The sequence below is a fragment of the Lutzomyia longipalpis genome, chromosome 3, assembly GCF_024334085.1.
Source record: "Lutzomyia longipalpis isolate SR_M1_2022 chromosome 3, ASM2433408v1".
Classification (NCBI taxonomy): domain Eukaryota; kingdom Metazoa; phylum Arthropoda; class Insecta; order Diptera; family Psychodidae; genus Lutzomyia; species Lutzomyia longipalpis.
This window is the reverse complement of record NC_074709.1, coordinates 5,567,807-5,589,719: the sequence shown is the minus strand read 5'-3', so window position 1 is coordinate 5,589,719 and position 21,913 is coordinate 5,567,807. Positions and strand designations below refer to the sequence as shown.

Genomic DNA, 21,913 nt, shown 5'->3' with positions numbered 1-21,913 from the left:
CAAATCTGAAAAAGATAATTTGGATGTTATTATTTTGATGTTTCAATTGAAATGAATTTTATGGGAGGTAATTAGAAGAATTTATTATATTTTTATGGAAATAACCTAAAATAACTTCTTCTAAGCTAAATTCATTTTATTATTAGGACTTTAATTCAATCTCTTTTAGTTCAAAGCAAAAATACAATTCTTTGGTAAATTTCTTTGGTGATTAAATAATTTTGGAAACCCTACAGGAACAAAATTGACCATAATGTGGAACTTCAAAAATTTTTTAGAATGAAAAAAAATTTTTACTTCTGACGTGATTTATTATTTTTTGTTGATCCAGTCTAGATTTTTCTTTTCAACCAGGAGTTTAAAAGGAAAAATCAATAGTTTTTCCAAAGCTTTCGGCTCTGGAAGAAGAGCTTTCGACTTATGTATATTTTCCATAAGGGAAAATATTAAATTCTGATCAATATTTGGTCACTTAACGACGCAAGGAAATTTTCAATTTATTGCTTAAAGAATTGACTCGAAAATCGCTATTGAAACTCCTTGAGATTCCAAAATTATTTTATTACGAAGACTACGAATAATTTGAAAAAAAAGAAAAGTTTGTACGAAAAATTTAAATAGTTTATTGATCAAACGAGGTAAATTGTCGCTTCGCTCCAATTTACCTCGCCCCGCTTCGCGCAAATTTTACAGAGAAAATAAACTGTGATGGTGTAAAGGGAGATTAGGGCCACTTATCAATCCCGGAAAAAAATTTTGCAAAGAGAAGAAATCATTTTCATACAATATTTCCGGCGCCAAATTCAAAAATTCGCAAAAAATGCATGACTTTTATATGGGGGCTACCTGAAGGGGGGCTTTGGGGGAAAATGGATACGGCCACTCGAAACCGCCTGATATAAGGAGCCTCTGTACCAAATTTCATCGCGATCGGTCAAACGGTGTAGATTTGTATAGCCGAACACGACGGAAGATTACCAACAAACAGACCTTTCTTTATTATATAGATTGAAATTAATTGTTGCAACAATTACCTACCGAAAAAAAGCTCTCAACAATAAAATTAAATAAAAATAATGAAAATAAAAATAAAACACAAATTGAATTTAATTAGAATATTCACAAAAAACTGGTACAAATGTTCAAATTCCCAACGTATTGATGAACATGTCGCGAAGTATTTAGACAAGACAATTAACAGTGGTTGAACATTTTAATATACACACACTTTAGGAAATTCTGCGCATAAACTAAAATGTTAATAGGAGGAAATCATACAATTATCCATCATGTTTGGTTATCATTAGGCAGCTTGGGGAGCTGCGTGGGAAAATTCTCTGTACACCGAGGATGGTGGATGTCGCTGAAAGCGTCAGAAAAGTGATATTTGCATAAATCATACATGCTAAATTGTAACATCATCCCTCCACACCATCTCATAGGACGCACCCACTTTCCATAACATAAATAATGTCAATATTGGGGAGTGAACCACGGAAACGATTACATTGCTGGAAAAATTATACATTTCCTTATGGTTCTCTTTTTTCTTCTTTCTTCAGCTCTTTGCCATCTTCCACCTCTCAATCCCTTTTCCTTTTTTTTTTCTTCTTCTTCGGCAATAGCGCTCCAATTTCTACCACCACCATAAACCCCAATATCCACCCACAATGTTACATAAGATTGAAGTTTCCCGTTTAAAAGCGAATAAAATGTGACTCTCTGCGGGGATATGGTTAAGTAAAATTTCGTCTCAAACAGAGAAATGTTATGTAGATTTGGTGACATAAAAGGAAAAAATCTATTATTGAAATGTGAGTCCTCTTATCGTTTTGGCGGAAATAAACTTTTCCCGTTCTTCGTCACAAGCACAATTTCTTGTTATATTTTTCCTTCCAAAACACAGCCGAAAGAGTGAGAAACACACAAGAAAAAAACTTGAACGAATTTCCCAAAAAAAAAACACTGGAGGAGACCTTTTTTCCGTTCTTCTTCCACCCCCCATATCCGTGTGGAAGAATATTCATTTTTAGTTGTGGTTTTGCTTTAAAATTTCACAGCTATTGGAAATTGAAAATTGTTCAATTGAGTATCACGACATGTGCTGTGAATACAATTTTCTATCTAGAGAGAATCAATTGATTTTTTAGCTGTAATGTGATTTTTTTCGGGATAAAAGGAAGATTTTTTTTTTTGAAAAATTGAAAACTTCTTTTCCTTAAAATTCCTAAAAATACTCCTGGAAAATATAGGAGAAAACGGGATAAGAAAGTCACTCAAGGAGAAAGGAAAAGCAAGAAATATCCAATTTCCCTGAGAGATAGAACAAAACGGCCTGAGAAAGAGTTGTAGGACAGAAAACATTCTACAAAAAAAGGGCTAACACTGCACTATTTTGCTGGGAAATATGATATTTTGAATTCCTTCTAAATACTTTAGTGACATTTTTTTGCCCTGTTCTCTTTTAATTAGGGCAAATCAACTGATTTATGGCTTCTAAAAAGGCCTGGATTCGAGTCAGAATTTCCCAAGGTAATCCTAGATTGTTTTTATATTTCTTTCTTTCTGATACCTTATTTTATCCTTCTAAAATTGTCCCTTTCAGTCACAAATTAAGTTAAATATATCGTCAAAGTGAGAAAATTGCTGTCAAAAATTGATTGAATTCAATGGTTATGGTCAAATAATATTGGAAACTCTACATGAGAGCTAAATGGTCAAATTTTTTTTCTTTTAAAATTCTTAAAAATTCATCGAGTTTCCAAAATTTTTTGACGATGACCTTATTAATTTTTTTTCAAGCTTGATTCATTTTAGTTAATTTTCACATTTTTTTTAACTGTGATTTGCAATATTGCAGCAGTTTCAGTATTTATTAAATTAATTTAAATTTTCCCTCTGGCACAATTGGGTTGCCTTATATTAGGAAAACTTCAAAACTCCCAACAAATCCATCCATGAGTTAATTCTTTAATCTTCAAAGCAATCTTGGCAAACACTTGAATCACACTCGCTTTATGCTTCTCTGCACTAACTAACTTTTAATTCCCACACCCCTTTTTTGATCTCCGCATTTTTCAATCATCCCGCAAAGTTCATTTATTTCCCTCTGTGCCTTGAACCTTTGCTGTGTGTATGAGGGTGGATGGTTGTGCGAACAGGAGATGAAAGAGTAAATGATTGAGTAAAAGGCGCCAGAAATAAAATGAGATTTATATTATGTATGTATGTATATAATTTCCCATGTAAAATATGAATTTGTGACATTTCCAATATCCTTTTTAGAGTGGATACAGTGAGAGAAAGCTCTATTTGCTCCTCATTGATGGCAAAAATCATGCTTTAGAGCAATTGGGTTATGTAATTGGAACACTTTTGTAGTGAACATCTGACCTTCAACTACATTTTCCTCTGGGGGAGAGTGAGGTTTGGCGTTTGAGCAAAAAGCACGCTGCTGTTGCTCCACACACCACTTCTAGCAAAATGTCTCAACTTTCACATGGAGATGGGGCTTTGGAGTCTCTTTGGGAGGGAAGAGGGTGACCACGGAGAGTGGTACAAATGACTTTTGGCAAACTCACCCCCTCACACTGTATCCGGAGAAAGAAGGTCAATCGATACTTATCTCAATGCGACCATAAATTCGCTGATGATTGAATAAAATATTCACTGCAGTAGCTTTCACGCGCGCGAGGGTGGCTAAAAGGCATCCATCCACCCCTCAAAAGGTCTCGTGGGGACAACTCACACACGGGGGTTTGAATGGGGGTAAATTGATGTAATAAGAAATTGGTGTTTTTGGTACACCGAGAGGAGGACATAAACTTGCCTTTGCAGTTGCTGTTTTAACACCCATCAAGTCGAGGTCAGCACGAGTGTGCTTGAAATTCACATGAAAATTCCAATGATGTGTTTTGGGGGAGAGAAAATTCCAACAGTCACCACATATATAGCACACAAATACACCAAAAAGCACACCCCCCTCCGAAAAGCACTCTCCACTCTGGTCCACGACAACGCGGGGGTTACACGGTGCGAGGGGAGAAGTAACCGTCAGCCACCCCCGTGTGTAGTCACTTTTGTATGTCACACGAGTCTATTTATCTATAATTCATGCAATTGTCGCAATCAACATTGACGTCACGGGGCATTTTCCCAACATCACACTGGCACACTACTGCTGTGAGAGAGACCACCCACCAAGGACACGGCACGGAGCTTTTGCTGCCCAAAAAGCTACGACACACTCGACGGCCTTGCAACTACTGCGACGACGAGACCTGGGAAAAGGTTTCTCTGGCACCATCAAGCTCACGCGAGGGCCATGAGTATGCTCAGGCATGAGTGAGAGCATAACTCCCAACATACAAGTTCTTCTGCGAGTGCGACAGGGGCAAATGGTAGGCGCATGGGGTAGAAAAGCTCATGAGAGAGATATTGGCCATGTGGCACCTTGTGCGCAAGTTCACAACGAAGCTGTATGCGGAATGCTGCGAACGCGCCAGGATGAGGAGCTGCCGTAAACTATGTTGACCGTGTGCGGTGAGAGAAGAGCGCCTTTTTTTTCCTTCAAGTATCTCACCAATCTATTTCTCGCATATATACAGTCAATGCCCTGAAAAGTATCGTCAGAGAGCCTTGAACACAGTGCAGCTGTGGGAGCTTTAACATACCTATACGTTCCTTAAAGTTGAGGGATGATGGTGAAAGACAATTTTTTTTCATGAGTCAATTTATGTAGCATGAACTGTTAAAAATGTAAAGTATCCCACTTGAAATGAAAATCCGCTTCTTTCCATTGGAGTTGAACCCCAAAGTTTACTGACCTAATTTAGAGCTTTCTATATGTATGTCTAATCCATCAAATATTTCTTTTCTTACAAATTGACAAGGAGTTTTTGTACTGATTTCAATAAATATTCCCTGTATATTTTCCTTCTTTCCCCTTTACACAGGTTTATGCTGAGTTTATGAGCCAACATACCTTCCTGATTGTAAATCAATAAATGAAAAATATCTCTCAGTCTTCATTCAATTTCACAGCATTGATAATGAAAAGCTCTGCGCTGTGTAAGCAAAAGCCCAACTACACAACTAGTTAAAATTCATTATTGTAGTTTTTTTTTCAATTAATATACACCCTCCCCCTGACGTCGCTTCATCCTTCCTTCGCACCCACACCACCTTCTGTGGGTATTTAATTAATGAAGCGAGAAAAAAAATGTTGCATAAATTTTCCATCATCGTCCTTCTTTTCTATTTCGTTCTGGGGTTTGTTTTTCAGTCATGCCGGGTTCTTTCTCGGGCACTTTTTTTTCTGCACCCTGTGCTGCTCTGCATCGTCGATGGTACAACTTTAAATTGTTCACAAAAGTTCCCTCTCAACTCAAACGAGTTGTATACTTTGAGAAGTGGTTAACCCACAGGACTGTTTATAATTTCCCTGTGTTTTTTTTGTTGTTCTATGCAGGAAAAGGACAAAAAAAGTGGAGGAAAATGCATTGTGAAACTAACGCTAAAAAGTTCCAAAGCATATCAGAATATAATTCCGCCCATCACCTCCAACAAGTCCTCCAACAACTTTTAAATCCTTTCCTATAGCAAAATATACACCGATAGAAATTAACAAGAAAAAAGAAACTTTTCCAAAAATTTGTGAAAAATAATGGCCAAAGTGGGAAACAAATTGTAAATAAAAAAAAAGATTTTAAAAGCAATAATTAACTTTCCCGCAAGTTAAACATCCTCTTTAACATCCTGAAACAATTGCAACATTACCAACAATCATCTGTGGCAAAGTTTTCTCAAACAATGAGAATCACTTTTAGTTTGTAAATAAGCCCAAATCAGTGAGAGAGAATTCACATTAAAATCATGATTAAAATGGTCAGTTTTTCCTCAACATCGTTTAACAGGCTCTTCGCTAAATACCAAGTAGTGGTTGGAAAATCCTTTCCACATGGAACCACGAGCACGGCGAAATGTCAAGGAGATAGTCATCGTCAGTGGAGCACAGAGCAAACATTTGCATATAAATGATGGGCTAAAATGAAATTCTCTGAAGCGTGATATAAATTTTTGGACTCTTGCCATACGATGATGACACAACAGTATGCGTGTTCTACCGGATTTCACAAGGAGAAAGGAAGTGTAAAGCTGAAGGAATCTGATATATGTATACGAAAAAGTATGCTAAAAAGCTAAGGAGAGAAAAGAAATCCAAAGGATAATCCATCCATCTTTGGTTTATAGGAATTCTCATGTATTCTTGGGCATTAAGAGGATTCACTTAATATTGTAGAGTGTAAGCTGGTGGCGTAAGCAATATCAATTTTAATTTTTACTTAGGTAACTTATCAAGGGGCTGTTCATATAAATTAATATATTGCTTTATTTATCAACTAAACGTCTTGATTTTTCAAGATTTAAATTAATAAAACTTTTAACAAACTATTGTATTCAAATTATCAGCTTTTGACATTTTTGTGCATTAATTATGTTTGACGTTTCTTTTGACAGTTGTTTTACAAAGTTTGACGTCAAATTGACATTTAATGTGACATTTAATTCTAACGTTTGACATTTGTACTACAATTTGATATTTCGTTTCTTACGTTTGACTCTTTTTCATACGATTAACATTATTTATTATTTGCAACTCTAATCTAAATTTAGACGTTTTTTTTGTAACATTTTATGTTTATTTCTAATTTTTGATATTTCTCTTCAAACGTTGACATTTCTTTTATATTAATATCTAAAACTTCTAACGTTTAACGTTAAAATAAAAATCCATTTTTTTTTAAATTTCTTTTTAATTTCGAATAATAACCTACAAAGGAAAACTTGAGTAGTCTGTAGTTTTAAAAATTCTAAAGCTTTAAAAATAATTTGCAATTCTTAGAGAACCTTTAAAGTATGTATATAAAATGAAAATTTTCCGTGAGAGCTCTCGAAAATTCGTTAGTCGTTACGTGCAGCATATTAAGGGACAAAATGAGCGCAACATTGCATCTGCAAACGAAAAAAAAGGATATCTTCCTTTTAGTTGCTCCTTAAAAGTTTATCTCCCTTTTGCACTAACCTATTAAAAAGTTGTAAGTGTTGAAGAAGTACACGGTATCGTATCACTTTAAAAGTCTTTTAACTTTATAATGCCATTCGGAGGAATCATCATGGAGGAATTAAAGAAATTTCATTTGTCGACTTTTGCCACAGAGTTATCCAATTTTTCATTGCAACACGATTCACACACATGAAGAATTTATGCATCAAGAAGTTATCCATTGCAATAAATTAGAGAACAATTACATGGATGGCTTTTACTATCCTATATACGGAAGTAGACATCAATCATCTTCAGTATCCTCACACAAGCCATTCATGTGTGGAGAAAATCCACCGTGAAAAGGCACGTGAGACAATAAAATATGAATTGATGTACCTTTTTGGCCTTACAGATCGTATGTGATTTATGTGGTGATAAATAGCTTTTTAGGGTCCGATGGGCATATGTGTGAGTCCACATCATCTACAAATTCACGTTTATTTATGACGAGGTAGATGTCTGTCGACCTCTGTATACCGCATGGATTCACCCAAAAGCTACAAATATGTAATCACAAAAAAATCCTTTCAGCCTCATTTGACACGTGAATATCCATTTTTTAGGCAAAAATGCGAATTTTTAAATTGCTGGAAAATTTTCAGAATTGTAAACCAATAATGGAAAATTTTTCAAAGAGAACATCATAAGTTTCCGGGTCAGTATGAAAAAGAAATTTTATTTAATGCAAATTTGCAGGAGAAACTTAAAAAAAAAAGTTAAATCCTTTTGAATAAATCCTTTAAAAATGTACTTGAAAGCCTTGAAGAAAAATTTGCTTTAACCAGAGGAAATTCGGGAAAATCCATTTTTAGTCCAACCTATATAAAGTGATGAGAAAATGCAAATAAAGTCAGTTTTCAGCTGTTTCAGCAGGATGCTCTAAATTCATTTAGATTGTTCCCCACATCATAATTCATGAATAATAAAATTGACAAACTAAAGGAAAAACTACGAGAACAACTTTAATGATTTTGTTCCTATATACCAAAAAGCTCCCTCTCTCCCCATTTTTCCCTTAGGATGGAAATTTTACTTAATTTACTGACCGGAAGGAAGTCCATAACCACACACATATACAAATATATATTCACTTCAAGCTCTCTCCACATAAGAAAAGACTATATCCTTTACTTCCTCTCTGTCCTCCTTGTTTTGGTTGTAAAGGAGAATGAAGGAAAAGATGCCAAAAAGGGTGTCGTATTTTATGACAATGCCTGGGAAATGCTACAACTGCAAGAAGTTAAACATGAGGTTCAAGGAAATATGTCTCGATTAGAGGAAAATTCAAGGGAAAATTGCTTGCGGAATTTGTTTTGTTGCGGTGTGTTGTAGCATTTATTTTTTTTAAGGAGTAATGCCAAGAATAAATTTTAATTAGAGATTTTAAATTTAAGAAATAAATTTTCTTTGAAAAATATCTTTTATTGTGGAAAAAAAAAGTATCGAAAGAAACTTATAAAATAGTTAAAATTGGTTAAGCTATTGCTTATTAACCTTTTCGCGCCATTAAAGTACTATATTTTCCGAATTTATAGAATAATTTAATTGCTTTTCCAAGTCAGAAAGACATTTTTATGTAGAAGAGGCTAATGACGATGCTTTTTTGCCAACGAAATGTTATTTTAAAGTTTTAATAGATATAAATAGATACCTATATTGCTTTAACCTGCTGGCCGCCAAGACCTTGGAGCTTCCTTAGAGCGCCAAGGTGGGGTCGTTGAACGACCCCAAGAAGGAAGTCGATTTTCTCATAAACTATAAAACCGGGAACTGTCGGGTCACTACCTTTAGACTCCTTATATAGTCCTCTTGCCCCTTGCATCACAAATTCGCCACCCGGAAACACGCAGAAGAAGATATTAGGGAAAAACATTTTTCACTCATTTTTCACACTTTCTTCGTGAGAAATTTGCCACGAAGTTGACCGCAACTGCTATTTTTTTTCACTACTTCCCCACATTCCCCTCACTTCCCGCACCGTGATAAATGGCAATATTTCTCGAATATTCTTTATGGTTTTGCACATTTATATGCTTCTAATTATGTTTTATGTTGTTTATGTTACTTATTCGCGATAATTCTGACACTGAGATGGTAAAGTGAGAAAGTAAACACAACCCTTCAACCCCCTTCAACCATATGATTTATGATGTGACTAACTTCATTCTAAGAAATTTTCCGCAGCATGGCCGTTACACCAATTTTTGAATTCCCTTCTTCTACATTTTCCTTAATAACTTTTCTTGTGGTGGACGGATTGAGCTGAAATTTTTACACAACCTCCTCAGATAACCAAAGAACTTATTTCCAAAAGATGGGAATGGTATCTTTTATATTTATTAAGTTATAGCACGAAATATAGGGCTGGGGTCGTTCAACGACCCCGCTTGGCGGCCTAGAGGTTAAAAAGACTGACAGCTTCTATGTTTATGTGGTTATGGAAGGGTTAGATTTATAGCCCTTAATCCATTTATAGAAATTTTTCCAAACCTCTGCTGCATAATTGAGAACACAGACCCTAATCTCTCCTACTTTCAGACAAAAATATTCCCCCAAAGGTATCATTTAAAAGGAAGAAATTGACGTAAATGGGTTAATTTTAATGGAGATCCTATGTTCACACTCTATCTCAACTGAATATTCAAACAAAAAAAAAACGAAAGGAATGAAAATGCAATTTTCTTAAAAAGCATCGCATTGGCATAAATTTATGTAATATTATATCATTTTTATTGCTTTTTCTGGGTCGGACTGAAAGTATATTTTCTTAAAGGTAAAAATGTCCCACGGCTCTTTTTAGGTATTCACTTCTCTGTGGATTCTATGTCATTACCGTAATAGGCACACACTTTGGGGACGGGAGAACTGCGCGAATTCTATGGACTGAGGGGACTATAAATAAAATTTCACTAGTGGACTTTTTTTGCCTCTTCTTGTGCCTCCTTCCGCATATTTGCACATATGCGAAAATATCTACCTCAATTTAGCGATGGTTGCCTCTCAAATACACTCCCCAAAGTATTGAGAGAGGGGGTGTGGGAGCTCTTAATTCCGCCCGGGGTGCTCCATATAGGACGGCAACTTCCATCACATGCCTGACAACAGGTGAGTTATGGGCGCTCAGCTTGAATCACTGTGTGGCCAATTATGGGGCGAGAGATGGTTTCTTTCCACGTGGCAGAGGTAGTTTTGTGCTTATGCTTGGGGTGTGTGGGGGTGGGTGTAGTGTGATGGGGAGAGAGGGTGGTGAGAGCTACAGGGAATGATATAATTTAGATTATTACAACTATAGGGAAATTCCTATATATCCAACCAGCCCCGAATGAATTTGTTCATGCGAAGAAAATGGGATACTGGAATAGTTTTGGAGGTGAATGGCCGCCCACATATAGCAGGAACGTTAGGGGAGTAGAGGGAGGTGGATTCTGGAAGAGATGAATTTATGCTTTAAATAGGAGAATCAAAATTTCATAATACCATCCATGTGTCTGCGCTACTTCCTGTGCCATACACCGAGAGATGAGAGATCTTTATAAATCTCGTAAATGCGTGATTCTTTCAAACGTGAGATTGCTGAGAAAGCAAAATACCCCCAAAAGGAATCTGGGTTAATGTTCCCCTCACCTGGATGGCAAAATTGACGGTGAATTCGACTCCCTCTCGCAGTCCGTTTCACCTCTTCCTTTCATGCGTCACATACATAAAAAAAGGCATTTCCATTTGCCGAAAAATCCTTCGGCAAACAATTGTTTTCAATTTTCACCCACTAGCACGTATTTATATGGGAATGGCGCTTAATTCAACGTAAAATTCGTGTGGGGAACATTAAATGAATTTTCACGGCGAGGGGGGTGATATTCCACCCAGAACGGTAGAACATGCCCCATGGATAGAAGATGAGAATGAAGAAAGTTCAACAAAATCACCCCCCATAAAAATGCCTCGCATATTTCATTTTCAATAAATTTATTGCCGCTATGCACCCTCGAGGGTGAATTTTCTCACAGAATGCGACACCATAAACGCGAAAAGGAACACTCTGCTTGTTCTCGCATGGAAAGAAAATACATATTGACCTTTTCTGCTAATTGAGACTTTTTTCTTTGTGAATCCATTGCTGTATGAAAAGTCATACATATTTATAAAATGTAATATACCTACAGTTCAAAAGTCTAAAATAATGAATATTCTCTGTCTCTGAGATCCTTCTTTTGATGACACAAAGTAAGTTAAATAAAAAATTCAACTTCATTGACAAATTATCTTGGTATTTGTCCTTGTATGTAGTTAGAGAATTTAATTAAAATCCGACAAAATAGAATTGTTTGTACACTACATTTCACAGAAAGCTTGGAAGATTTCCTTTTTAAGGTATGTGACGATACGAATATCTCAGAGTTTTTTTTACTATCCAATTCCACCACGTTAAATGCATAATAAAGTTTCTATTTTCAGCAAAACTATCCTTGACTTTCTCAACGGACAAAAAGAGAGATGACTTTAAGGGATTTGTTTTGCATTTCTTCTATCACTGCATTCATTTCCTTTTTATCGTTATGCAAAGAATTCAACGTGAACCGAAATGTTTTTCTTATTTCATAAAGCTTCTCTTGTAGCTTTCTACTTTAACTCTTACACATTCCTTCGGTCATACGCTGACGCTGACTTGTTCCTTTTCTGGATCTAAATTGAGAGCCAGAAAACGCAAAAAAACTGTTTTAGAACAAAAATATAGAATTAAAGGAAGAAACCAAGAATTCCTTGTGAGAAACTCAACAGAATAACCGAAGAACTTAATTCTTCCTTAAATTTGATTTTTTTTTCATACAAAAACGGTTTTTGCTTTTTCTGGCTTTCCTGTTGATTTAGAGCCAGAAAAGAAATAAATTTTAGCATTACAAATATCTCTGACAAAATGGAACATTTCTCTTGGAATTAAAATATTTTTCTGACCAAAATTAGCATTTTTCTGGCCAAAAAGGAACATTCTCTTGATCATAAGCAGAATTTTTAAATCGAAATCTTAATTTTCTGATCAATGGATAGGACCCCATTGTAACAATCGATCTTTTCATCGTAATGTTTATTCTAAGAATGCATTTAAAAAACAATTCTTTGTTCAAGATCAGCATAAGACCCAATGTACACGACAGGGTTAATTAAAATTAATTTTTTCACCACTTTTAGTTTTAATTGCCGTAATATTTACTTAAATAGTTTACCTACTCACTAATTTATTAAAAACCTCCAACTTTTAAACTTTAATTTTCAATAATGAGGAAAATTTTCAAATTTATATTACCTACCCACCTGACCTACATACACTACACAACACACACACAGTGTATTGAGTGCTGCCCCTATTGAACTCTTTCTCATATATGTAGTAAAGTTCCTCTTGCAATAACGCAACTCGCATCCACCAGATTGCAAACCACTCGAAACTGATGTATTATGGATAAGGAGCATCATTCAGTGCTTTTCAATTTACTCGGTGCGAGTGTGAACATGAGCAAATAGTGGGTGTGTGTATGATGGCACAATACAATGAAGGGGAGGTGAAATTAAATTTAATTAAAATTTTGAACGCATGCACGAATAAACACATCATGCTGCACACAATGTTATGAAATTTTAATTATATGATTCTATGCAACCTCCAAATTGTTAAGAGAACTAGGGATACGCGATGCATTGTGTGTGTGTGTATTTAGGTGCGTTAGGTGTGTCGCTGAAATATTCTATTTCATTTCAATTAAATTTTACTCTCAATGAATACAAGATTAATATTTGGAGAACATGCCGCCATAATGGTGTGCGTGGAGGCGCCGGGTAAGTTTGCTAAACTAATCAAAGTTCCATAGTTTGAACTTTTTAAAGAAATTATAATAAAATTGTTAGGAGTTTGTGGAAGGTAATTTAATGTGATTCACCTGATCAAATTATTGGCTTCATTCACGAGATGTCGAGTCTTTTCTTAATACTTTAATTTTTTTTTAAATAAATTCATAAATTCTTTATTAATTTCTTAATATTACAATGATAACAAAAGCGTGATAAAAGTTCTATTCATTCTTCCTACATCAAACTTTCTATTCTTTAATATCCGTCAATATTGGCGAAGATAAAATAAGAAAAATTAAGTCAATTTATTTATCGAATGAAAGAAGTTTTCAGTTCAATGTTGTCCAGTGAGAAGGTGTAGTAAATTAATTAGTACTGGCTTTGAACAAATGAGAGAGCAACCAATACAACGATATTTCTTTCAAGAAAGCGCCTTAAGACAGGATTCCATGACAAGTTCCCGGATGTTGGTGGTATATATACATATTTTGAGTTTTTAGTGTGGAGAAATTTTATGGTTTCACAGCTTTCAGGGACTTTTGAATACTTTGAGAGATTTTCACTTCCACGTTCACCGCCAATTGAGTGGCGGCATTTTACCCTCGAGTTTTGTTCTACAATTGCCACCGCAATTGTCTAAGCCAGGAGTTTTGAACGCGGTTGATCCATATACTCGTTGAGTGAAAAACATACATAGCAAATTTTCTCGAAAATCAACCGAACGGGGAAAACATTTATGTAGGTTTGAAAGGAAAGTTTTAATTAAAATAGGTTTCCCACATGACACTTGCACGATGGATTGCACGGAGAGGTTGATGTGATTTGGTGGATTTGGTAATTTATAAACATGTCCGGATATGCTAAATAAGCCGGAAACAAATCAAGGGGAGGAAGGGTGAGCTAAACAGGGCTGAATTGGGAGTGAGAATTAAAGTGAAAACCATGTAAAGATGTACACACACACAACTCCAATCAAGGTATTGCAATTTATTTTGTCCAAAGTGGCAATCTACAGACAGGTTGGCAAATTGAGACAAGCATATCTACAAGTCTGAAGGACTAGGAAACACATACCTGTAATTAAGTTTAAACACAGAGTGGTCTTCGCTGTGGCTTAATTGTGCAGATTCCTCCTTCCCACACTCCACAATCCTTCATGCCCTATGATGACCCAGATGGTTTTCAACTCTCTACCTTGTGGTGCTTTTTGGTGAGGATTGTGGTGAACTTTTTAACTTTTTATTTTAATTTTTAGCTTAATTATTTTGATGAAAAATGCAGAAATTAACGAAAATTACAGTTTTCTTATTTTTCCCGCCAAAATGCTTTATTTTCCCCATATTGTTATTTTCACCACTCGAATTCACCACGATGTTACTCTCGTCTAGAGCACGCGCGAAATTCAAATAATTTGTAAAGTAATTTCGAATTTGACTGCAGACTTGCAGAAATATCCTTAATATACCAATGCAAATTTTACTGATTTATTATTGAGGATCCTTCCACACCGGCTTCACTATTGTATGTATGCGCCAATATGTTTTTCATCCAACAATCTTCCCACTCATGGAAAGAGATTTCCGAGTGAGACAGTCCTTGTTGGCAAAGAATCTCGTTTGGGACTCACACAATGGAATCTAATCAAAAGAGTTAAGAATGATGGTCATTATTTGACGGTTATATAGCATAGTGAGGTACTTCCCCGGGATGGGATGACAGTAGCGACATGATAAAGTGGATGTATGCAATTTCCACTCACTATTATATCCGCTCTTTTCGCATGTAAGCGCCAAGAATTAATGTTCTACCGAGCGTGTGTGCTCACGGCATTGAATGAAGACAAACTGGTGCCGCACGAAAGTTATTTATACTCCACCCCCGCATGGGGATAATGTGCTTTTAAAGTCACAAATTTTAATAATTCTCCTCCGCGGCGAATTTCTCCATTCACACGGGGTTATGTGTGGACTTTCCTGGAGAGGAGTTCCACCCGTATCGATGAAAACATGGCCTATGCGCTAAACCAACGGCGATGGCCCAAAATGGTGCAAATTGCGGACAAGAGAATGGCATCATCTCCAACATTTTGCCATGTCCATGTTGTCGCATATTTCTTCCGTGGAGAGTATGAGTTTATATTGCTACAAGAGAATTCACATATTTCAAGTGAAATTGTTTTGCAAGTGGACATCATGGGTAAACAGCAATTTTGGCAGAAAATAAATAGAGTCAGCAGAAAATACACCACTAAACATATTAAATAGCATTTCGGGGTGGGTTACTTTTGCTTCTGGCATTTTGTATTGTTAGTACACAGAGCACCCAGTCTACAAAATTTATAATGTGATTTCTATGCTTTTGCCCCTCTTCTTAATACAAAATGTACAATTTCCTAAATGAAGATGTGCTTTTAGCTTTTCATGGGAAAGCTTTATGTCTTTCCTCTGTGTGCGATGCTCACTTTTGGTCCTGTACCAAATGGACCGCTTTATCATGGATCAGAACATCCGTATATCTACCAGCAGTGAAAAGAAGCCACTTTTCACTCTTTACGTGAATTACTTGCAAAAGTGTGTCATGCATCAAAGGGTTTGCAGTGATTTCTTTTTCCTTGATTTTTGTACAAGTCGCGTGGTTACCCACTGAAGTTCCCTAAAGGGTTGTAGCTATAAATCTATTTGAGGTTTGAGAACTTTTTCTTTCAATTTAAAGAACACTAAAAATTGATAAAGAAAAAAGTCTTTAGATTTGCGGTTTTGCATTCAAATTAGCTGCTTTTTGATAATTAATTTAAGCAATTTTAACGAATAAAAAACTGCTTAAGAAAAATCAAAATTGGTGGTGAAAGCTCACAAGATAATTGGCCCTATATGCAGCGACCAAGAATTCATTGAAATCGTTAGAATGTCTTGAAAATTTCTCAGAAAGCATTTTTCCCTCAATCTAATTAAAGCTCAATAAGCAAAAATAAAGAGTTTCTTCCAAAATTAATCAGGCAAATCTGCCTTTCTGAAAGCTATTTGAGAGCTTTATATAGAAAAGTTCAAACTATCATCTTACATAGTGCTGATTCATCCAATTTCATCATGCAATCAATTAAGTCTTGCATCGTCAAAAAGGGTCAAACCAAAGAGTTCAATTTTAAAGGGAGATATAACAAGAAAAGTTTGGGAGCTGCAAGATTTGCAATGAGGTTGAGAAAGTGTAATTTGAAACTCAATATACGTTGGAGCACGTAGAAGCAGTAAGTGAACCACTCTTATCTTGCTTGTATCATACAAACGATTGTCCTCGTGCTTTTCCTAAAGGTAAAAGTTGGGTGTTTGCTGAGGAAGTTTGATTCATGACTTGGTTTTGCTATGCACATAATGCACCTACCCACAGTGTGCAAACAGCATAGTATAACCTCCCTTGTGTGATGTGCGAGCTTTCGCGATGAAGAAGAAAATTCTCACGATTGCAGGTGGAAGAGAGTAGAGTGCCAGTGAGTTTTCCGATAGAAGAGTTTTTCTCGGTTTTTTTAGGCTAATGCCATTCTGCTACTGCAAAGCATCTCATGCAACCGTGAAAATTGTATGTCATGCCAAAACATCGCCTACGCCGAAGGAAATATGCAAAAAAGAAATTCATTCTGGAAGAATATTCAAAAATCCTGGGAAATTTTGCATGCAACACATTTATTCCAACTCAATTGAAACTTCTTCATCAAAGGAGTTTATTCGATTTTCTTTAGAAAAAGAAAACTCATGTTCTCTGAAACAATTCGAATGCGTAAATTATTATGTGGACAATACGTCACATTTTGAACAATAAAGAGCTGAGAAAAGTCGATAAAGCTTTGGCCAAAAAAGCAAAAAATCAGTTTTATTGAACGGCATAGAATCTCTGAAATCTTTGAAACTTTCAGAAAAACTTTTTAAAACTTCAAGGATTTCTTGATCGCTGAAAAAAGCAACAAAGGACGAAAAGGACAAGAAACAAGACAAGAAAAATCAACAGAAGAAAAAAAAACAGAGAAAAGATCTTTTTATCATTTTTTTATATTTTATTGAAATATTTATCACAATAACAAATAAATAAATAAATAAATTAAATAATAGAAATTTATTTTTTCTTCCTACCGCCTCTGCTCATTATCATCAAAGCTTCAACGGCCAGCATGTCGTCCATCGTGAAGACTTCGATGTTTTGTGTTGGTTTTCTCGAGGGGATTTTTGGCGGCTTCTCCAGGCTGTTTCGTAGATCCAGGAGAACCATGGCCGCTTCAAAAGTCTCCAGATCCACAGAATTTGGCCTCGTACTGAGATTAAGTGGAGCACTCTGATTCTTGTTGCTCTCCATATTTATATTAATTATTTTGTGATCGTCAGATATTTCTGAAGTTTCCCTTGTGACGAATTGTAAGGCACTGTTGGTTGCTCAAAAGAGGATCTTGCCTTTTATAGCCCGTGGCCTGGACAAAGGAAAATGTCGGAAAGATCCCAATTTTTACCTGTGCAAGGAACTTGACAAATTTTTTCTCATTATAAACTTGTTACTTAAATAATCCTTTAAGTGCTTAAACTTGCAAAAGGTAATAAGCAATCTATTTTCAGTTTTAAGAAATATCGTTAGGTACCTACTTTATGTATTAACTATTAGGTAATAGAAAACAGTGTAGGAATAGAATGTTAACCCATTTTTAAACCATTTTTTACTGATTTTTGACAAGAAATATTTTACTTCATGCATTGAGAGAACGAAAATAACAATTCTGACGTCATTGATTGTATTTTTTGACAAATTTTTATTAGTGGAAAATAAGAAATGTCTGACGATATCATATTCTATTTTTTACCGCATGGGTTTTTCTCATACAAAAACGATTAAACTCCTTTTCCTTTTATACACAAAATAAACATTGTGCGAATATGGATCAAAAAAAGGAGCATTAAATTGTCTCATAGCATTACAAAATGGTTGTGAATCCTAAGGTAATACATATAGCGGACTATACACTGATTTTTTTTTACAAAATTATAAAATTAAAACTAACAAAGAAAGCAGCAAACAGGAGATCAATCATGGACAAAAAAGAAGAAAAGGGACATTCATTGTGCACGGATTATTTCATTTACAACTTGCTTAAATTTGTTTTCATTATGTATATTTTTTAATTTGTTATTTAAAGAAAGTGTGTTGTTGTATGTGTTAATTGCAGAAAATTTTACTGATTTTGTTCCATGTTTTGTTGTGTTAGGCTTTATGTTTTTGATTGTTTCTATGTTTCTTGTGTTTTTCTTGTTTTCGTTAATTTCTAGGTGCTGGTTTGAGTGAGTGAGTTTATAATGAATTTTGTATATGTGCATGATCTGTTTGAATTTTATGATTTGATCTACGTTATTAATGTTAAGGTGATTATATAAATATGTTGTGCTAGTCCTACAGTCAAGCTGATAAATTGCCTTGAGAGCCTTATTCTGTGCCCTCTGCAGTCCACTGATAAGATCAGCACTCCCACATGGGCCCCAGATCAGCGCCCCATATGCAAGGAGGGAGTGACACATGGCGTGGTACACTGATCTTCTCGTTGCCTGGCTGACACTGTTGTTCATATTGCGTCTGATGGCACCACTAACCGATGCCAAGCGAGAGATGAGTGCCCTCACATGCTCCCCAAACTCCAGCCGGTTGTCAATGATAATTCCCAGGTAGCGGAAGCTCGAAACCTCCTCAAGCCTCATCCCATCCAACAATACTGGCGGCAGCGCAGTCCGCCCACCGAACACCATGACCTTTGTTTTTTCTGTATTGACCGTAATCTTCCTTCGTGTGGCCCATGATGAGAGCTTTGAGAGGTCCGAATTGGCACAATCAGCAAGGTGCTGTATGTCCTCCCCACAATACATAAGGCACACATCGTCAGCGTACATGTACACCCGGGCAGTCAAGTTCTGTGCCTCCAGATCGTTGATGAACAACGTAAAGAGTATGGGGCCCAGCCTACTCCCCTGGGGCACACCGGCTCCGCAGACCGCCTCACCGGATGTTGTGCCCTCGTGGGAGATTATCTGGGTTCGGAGATTGAGGTAATCTTTTACCCAGTCCCTCGGACGCCCGACAACGCCGTACTCCGCCAGTCTCCTCAATAGGCATGCATGCTCGACGGCGTCAAACGCCTTTTTCACATCGATGAAGACTGCTACCGCACTATGGCTCACATCACGCGCAGCCTGGATGCCAGACACCAAGTCGAACACCGCCGACTCCGTGGAGCTACGAGGCCGAAAGCCATACTGGGAATTCGACAGGATGGAGTTGGCTTGCAGGAAATCAGTCAATTGCTCCGCAACGACACCTTCAAGGATTTTTGACATTACCGGCAAGACGCTGATGGGTCTGTAATTCGAGAAACAATTCTTAGCTCCACCCTTGAAAATCGGTGTAACTCTACTGGATTTTAATTGGACGGGGACCACTCCCTTCAAGAGGCTGTCATTGACCATATTCGAAAGTTGAGGAGCAAGCACAGATGCACAGTTTTTATAGATTTTGGTGGTGTGCCCATCTACACCTTTTGCGGAGGAATTTTTGAGTTTCTTTATAATTCTATGCATGTCACTATCGGTGGTTGTGGAGAAAGAAAATATTTTTTTAGGTTTTTTTGCTATTTCTTGGGGTTGATTTTTGAATTTATTTATTAACTCTAATCCAACGTTTGCGAAATAATGATTCAAAGAATCCAATTTATTTTTTAATTCACTAACACTGTTTGATTTGAAAATGTCTAAAGTTTTATGTCCTTTTTTAGCTCCATAAATCAGCTCATTAATTGTCGTCCAATTTTTTTTTGCATCATATTTATTTTCTAAAAATTGTTTCACAAAATATTTTTCTTTGCTCATAGTTTTATACTTTTTTTCACGTTTTTTCCAATATTTGTATTCATTCATTATTTCCACATTGTTTTTATCTTTCATGAGTTTACTGTACCACGTATTCTTTATTTTCACCAATTGCATATAATTTTTGTCTATCCACGGTTTACATTTCTTATTAACTTTAGTCACTTTTATTTTACTATTTTTACTCAGGGCATTATTAAATTCATCATAAAATTCTTTAATCGAATCATTAATATCAAATCCACTTTTATATCTAACAATTTTTAAGTCTCTTTCTAATTTAATATAATTTATTTTTTGTATTTGTATTTTGGTGTAGGAGGCCTTTTTAATAATTTGATTTGAATTCCAAGAGCCAACGATCAGTACATGATCCGAAATGTCTGCATGAACATAATTAAGATGTAATTTTAGATTTAGATTGTTTGTGTAAATGTGGTCAAGCAGCGAGTTGCTGGACGGGCGCGTCACTGTACCGGCATTGCAGAGGACAAATCCATCTGCACATAGCTCAGCCAAAAAATCACTCGCAATATTTTTCACTGGGTCCAGCATAGCATTTAGGTCCACATTAAAATCTCCAACTATTATTGTGTTTTTTGATCTAATTTTGCTTAACTCACTCAATAGTTTTTCCATGAACGATCTCAAATCATGTTTACCATACCCTGGTGGCCTGTAGAGCACCATTACCGTGGTTTTAATGCGATCAATTTCTATCTCCAGGGTGAGAAAACTATTGCACTCATCCGAGTACATTGATTTGATCTCGTAGCTCAGATCATCACGCACAAAAACTCCACAACCACCCCCGACTCTGGTTTTTCTGGGACAATTCACAAAATCGTAGCCACTCAAGTTCACATATTTTTCCTCCTCTTTTTTCACCCAGGTCTCCGCAACCACAATCAACGACATGCTACCATTGAGAGATTCCACAATCGCCTGTATCTCGTCAACTTTATTTTTCAAACTTCGCGCGTTTAAGTACATAAAACTCACTGATGCCGACGGCAACATTCGCGCACTCAAGTTCACATTTGTGTTAATAATTGGTGGATTGTGGAGGGAAAGCTTTTGATCACTATATAACTTTGTCAAAGTCATTCAGGTGTTCTATTCGGTGGATTTTTCCACCATCATCCTTTCTTACTAGAATCCTTCCCTCCACAGTCCACACAAATTTCAAAGCACCATTTCTACGCAGATCGCGGGCTTTTTTGAACAAGAATTGAAAATATCCCGTGAGTTGCTCATTGAGATAGATTGGTTTGTCGTCCCCGCATACAACCAAATCTGCTGATTTGAGGGTGATCTTCTTTTTTCGCATTTCCTTGTATTTTGCCACTATATCATTTCGCAAATCCACATCCAGATTTTTTACGAGTAATCTCGTTTCTCTCACAGATTTGGTATCAGCGACCACCAACTGAAGCTGATCGGTACCGACACTGTTCAACCTATCATCACTCAAATTTACTCTCTCACAGAGTTTTTTAAACACATCTTTGGGGGCAAAATCTTTTTCTATGGGCAAGCCACAGATCAATAGATTCCCCCTCAATTTGTTCTGCCTCTCAACTTCGAGTGAGATTTTTATGGATTTTATATCTTCTCTCAACTTTGCATTGTCGCTTTCCAGCTCGATATGCGCCTCAGTGAGTTGAGCTATTTTCTGCTCATGATCACTGATGATCCGTTTTATTTCATCCACCTCACTCAACAGCCAATCTATTTTTTCACTAATTTCTGCACCTCCAGGGATGTTACCCAACTGAAGGGTTGCATTTTTCACTCCACTTAAATCGGTGGCTATATCAGAGAGTTTGTCGCAGATTTTTCCGGTCACTGAGGCACTATTTTCACCGGCTTTCGAAGTTGACGGCACGGGAGTTTTTCTCATTTTCTTTTGTCCAAAGCTCGATCTTTTACAATTCGAACAAATCCACTTTTCACCACTTTTCTCAATATCTGCAAATCTTTTTTCGTCCAAACGGACACACTTGATATGATAGGGTTTCTTACAAGTATCACAAACTATGGGCTTTACCACCCTTCCCGCTCTTCCAAAAAATCC

General features: G+C 36.3%; 4 protein-coding genes across 5 annotated transcripts in view; all 4 read right to left on the bottom strand.

The window, feature by feature from the left end:
• LOC129791564 (uncharacterized) overlaps positions 1-4,246 on the bottom strand; it is an 81,142-nt gene extending 76,896 nt beyond the window's left edge. The window contains exon 1 of the mRNA XM_055829766.1: positions 3,830-4,246. Coding sequence (XP_055685741.1) covers positions 3,830-3,856 — 27 coding nt within the window. The 5' untranslated portion in view covers positions 3,857-4,246. The remainder of the gene's footprint in view (positions 1-3,829) is intronic.
• LOC129791558 (trifunctional purine biosynthetic protein adenosine-3) overlaps positions 1-21,913 on the bottom strand; it is a 1,078,967-nt gene that overhangs the window by 162,859 nt on the left and 894,195 nt on the right. The gene's annotated exons all lie outside the window — the stretch shown is intronic.
• Positions 1-21,913, bottom strand: part of LOC129791559 (potassium/sodium hyperpolarization-activated cyclic nucleotide-gated channel 3) — a 1,048,222-nt gene that overhangs the window by 273,218 nt on the left and 753,091 nt on the right. The window lies entirely within an intron of this gene.
• The window catches only part of LOC129791609 (uncharacterized), a 309,820-nt gene that overhangs the window by 273,218 nt on the left and 14,689 nt on the right, over positions 1-21,913 (bottom strand). The window lies entirely within an intron of this gene.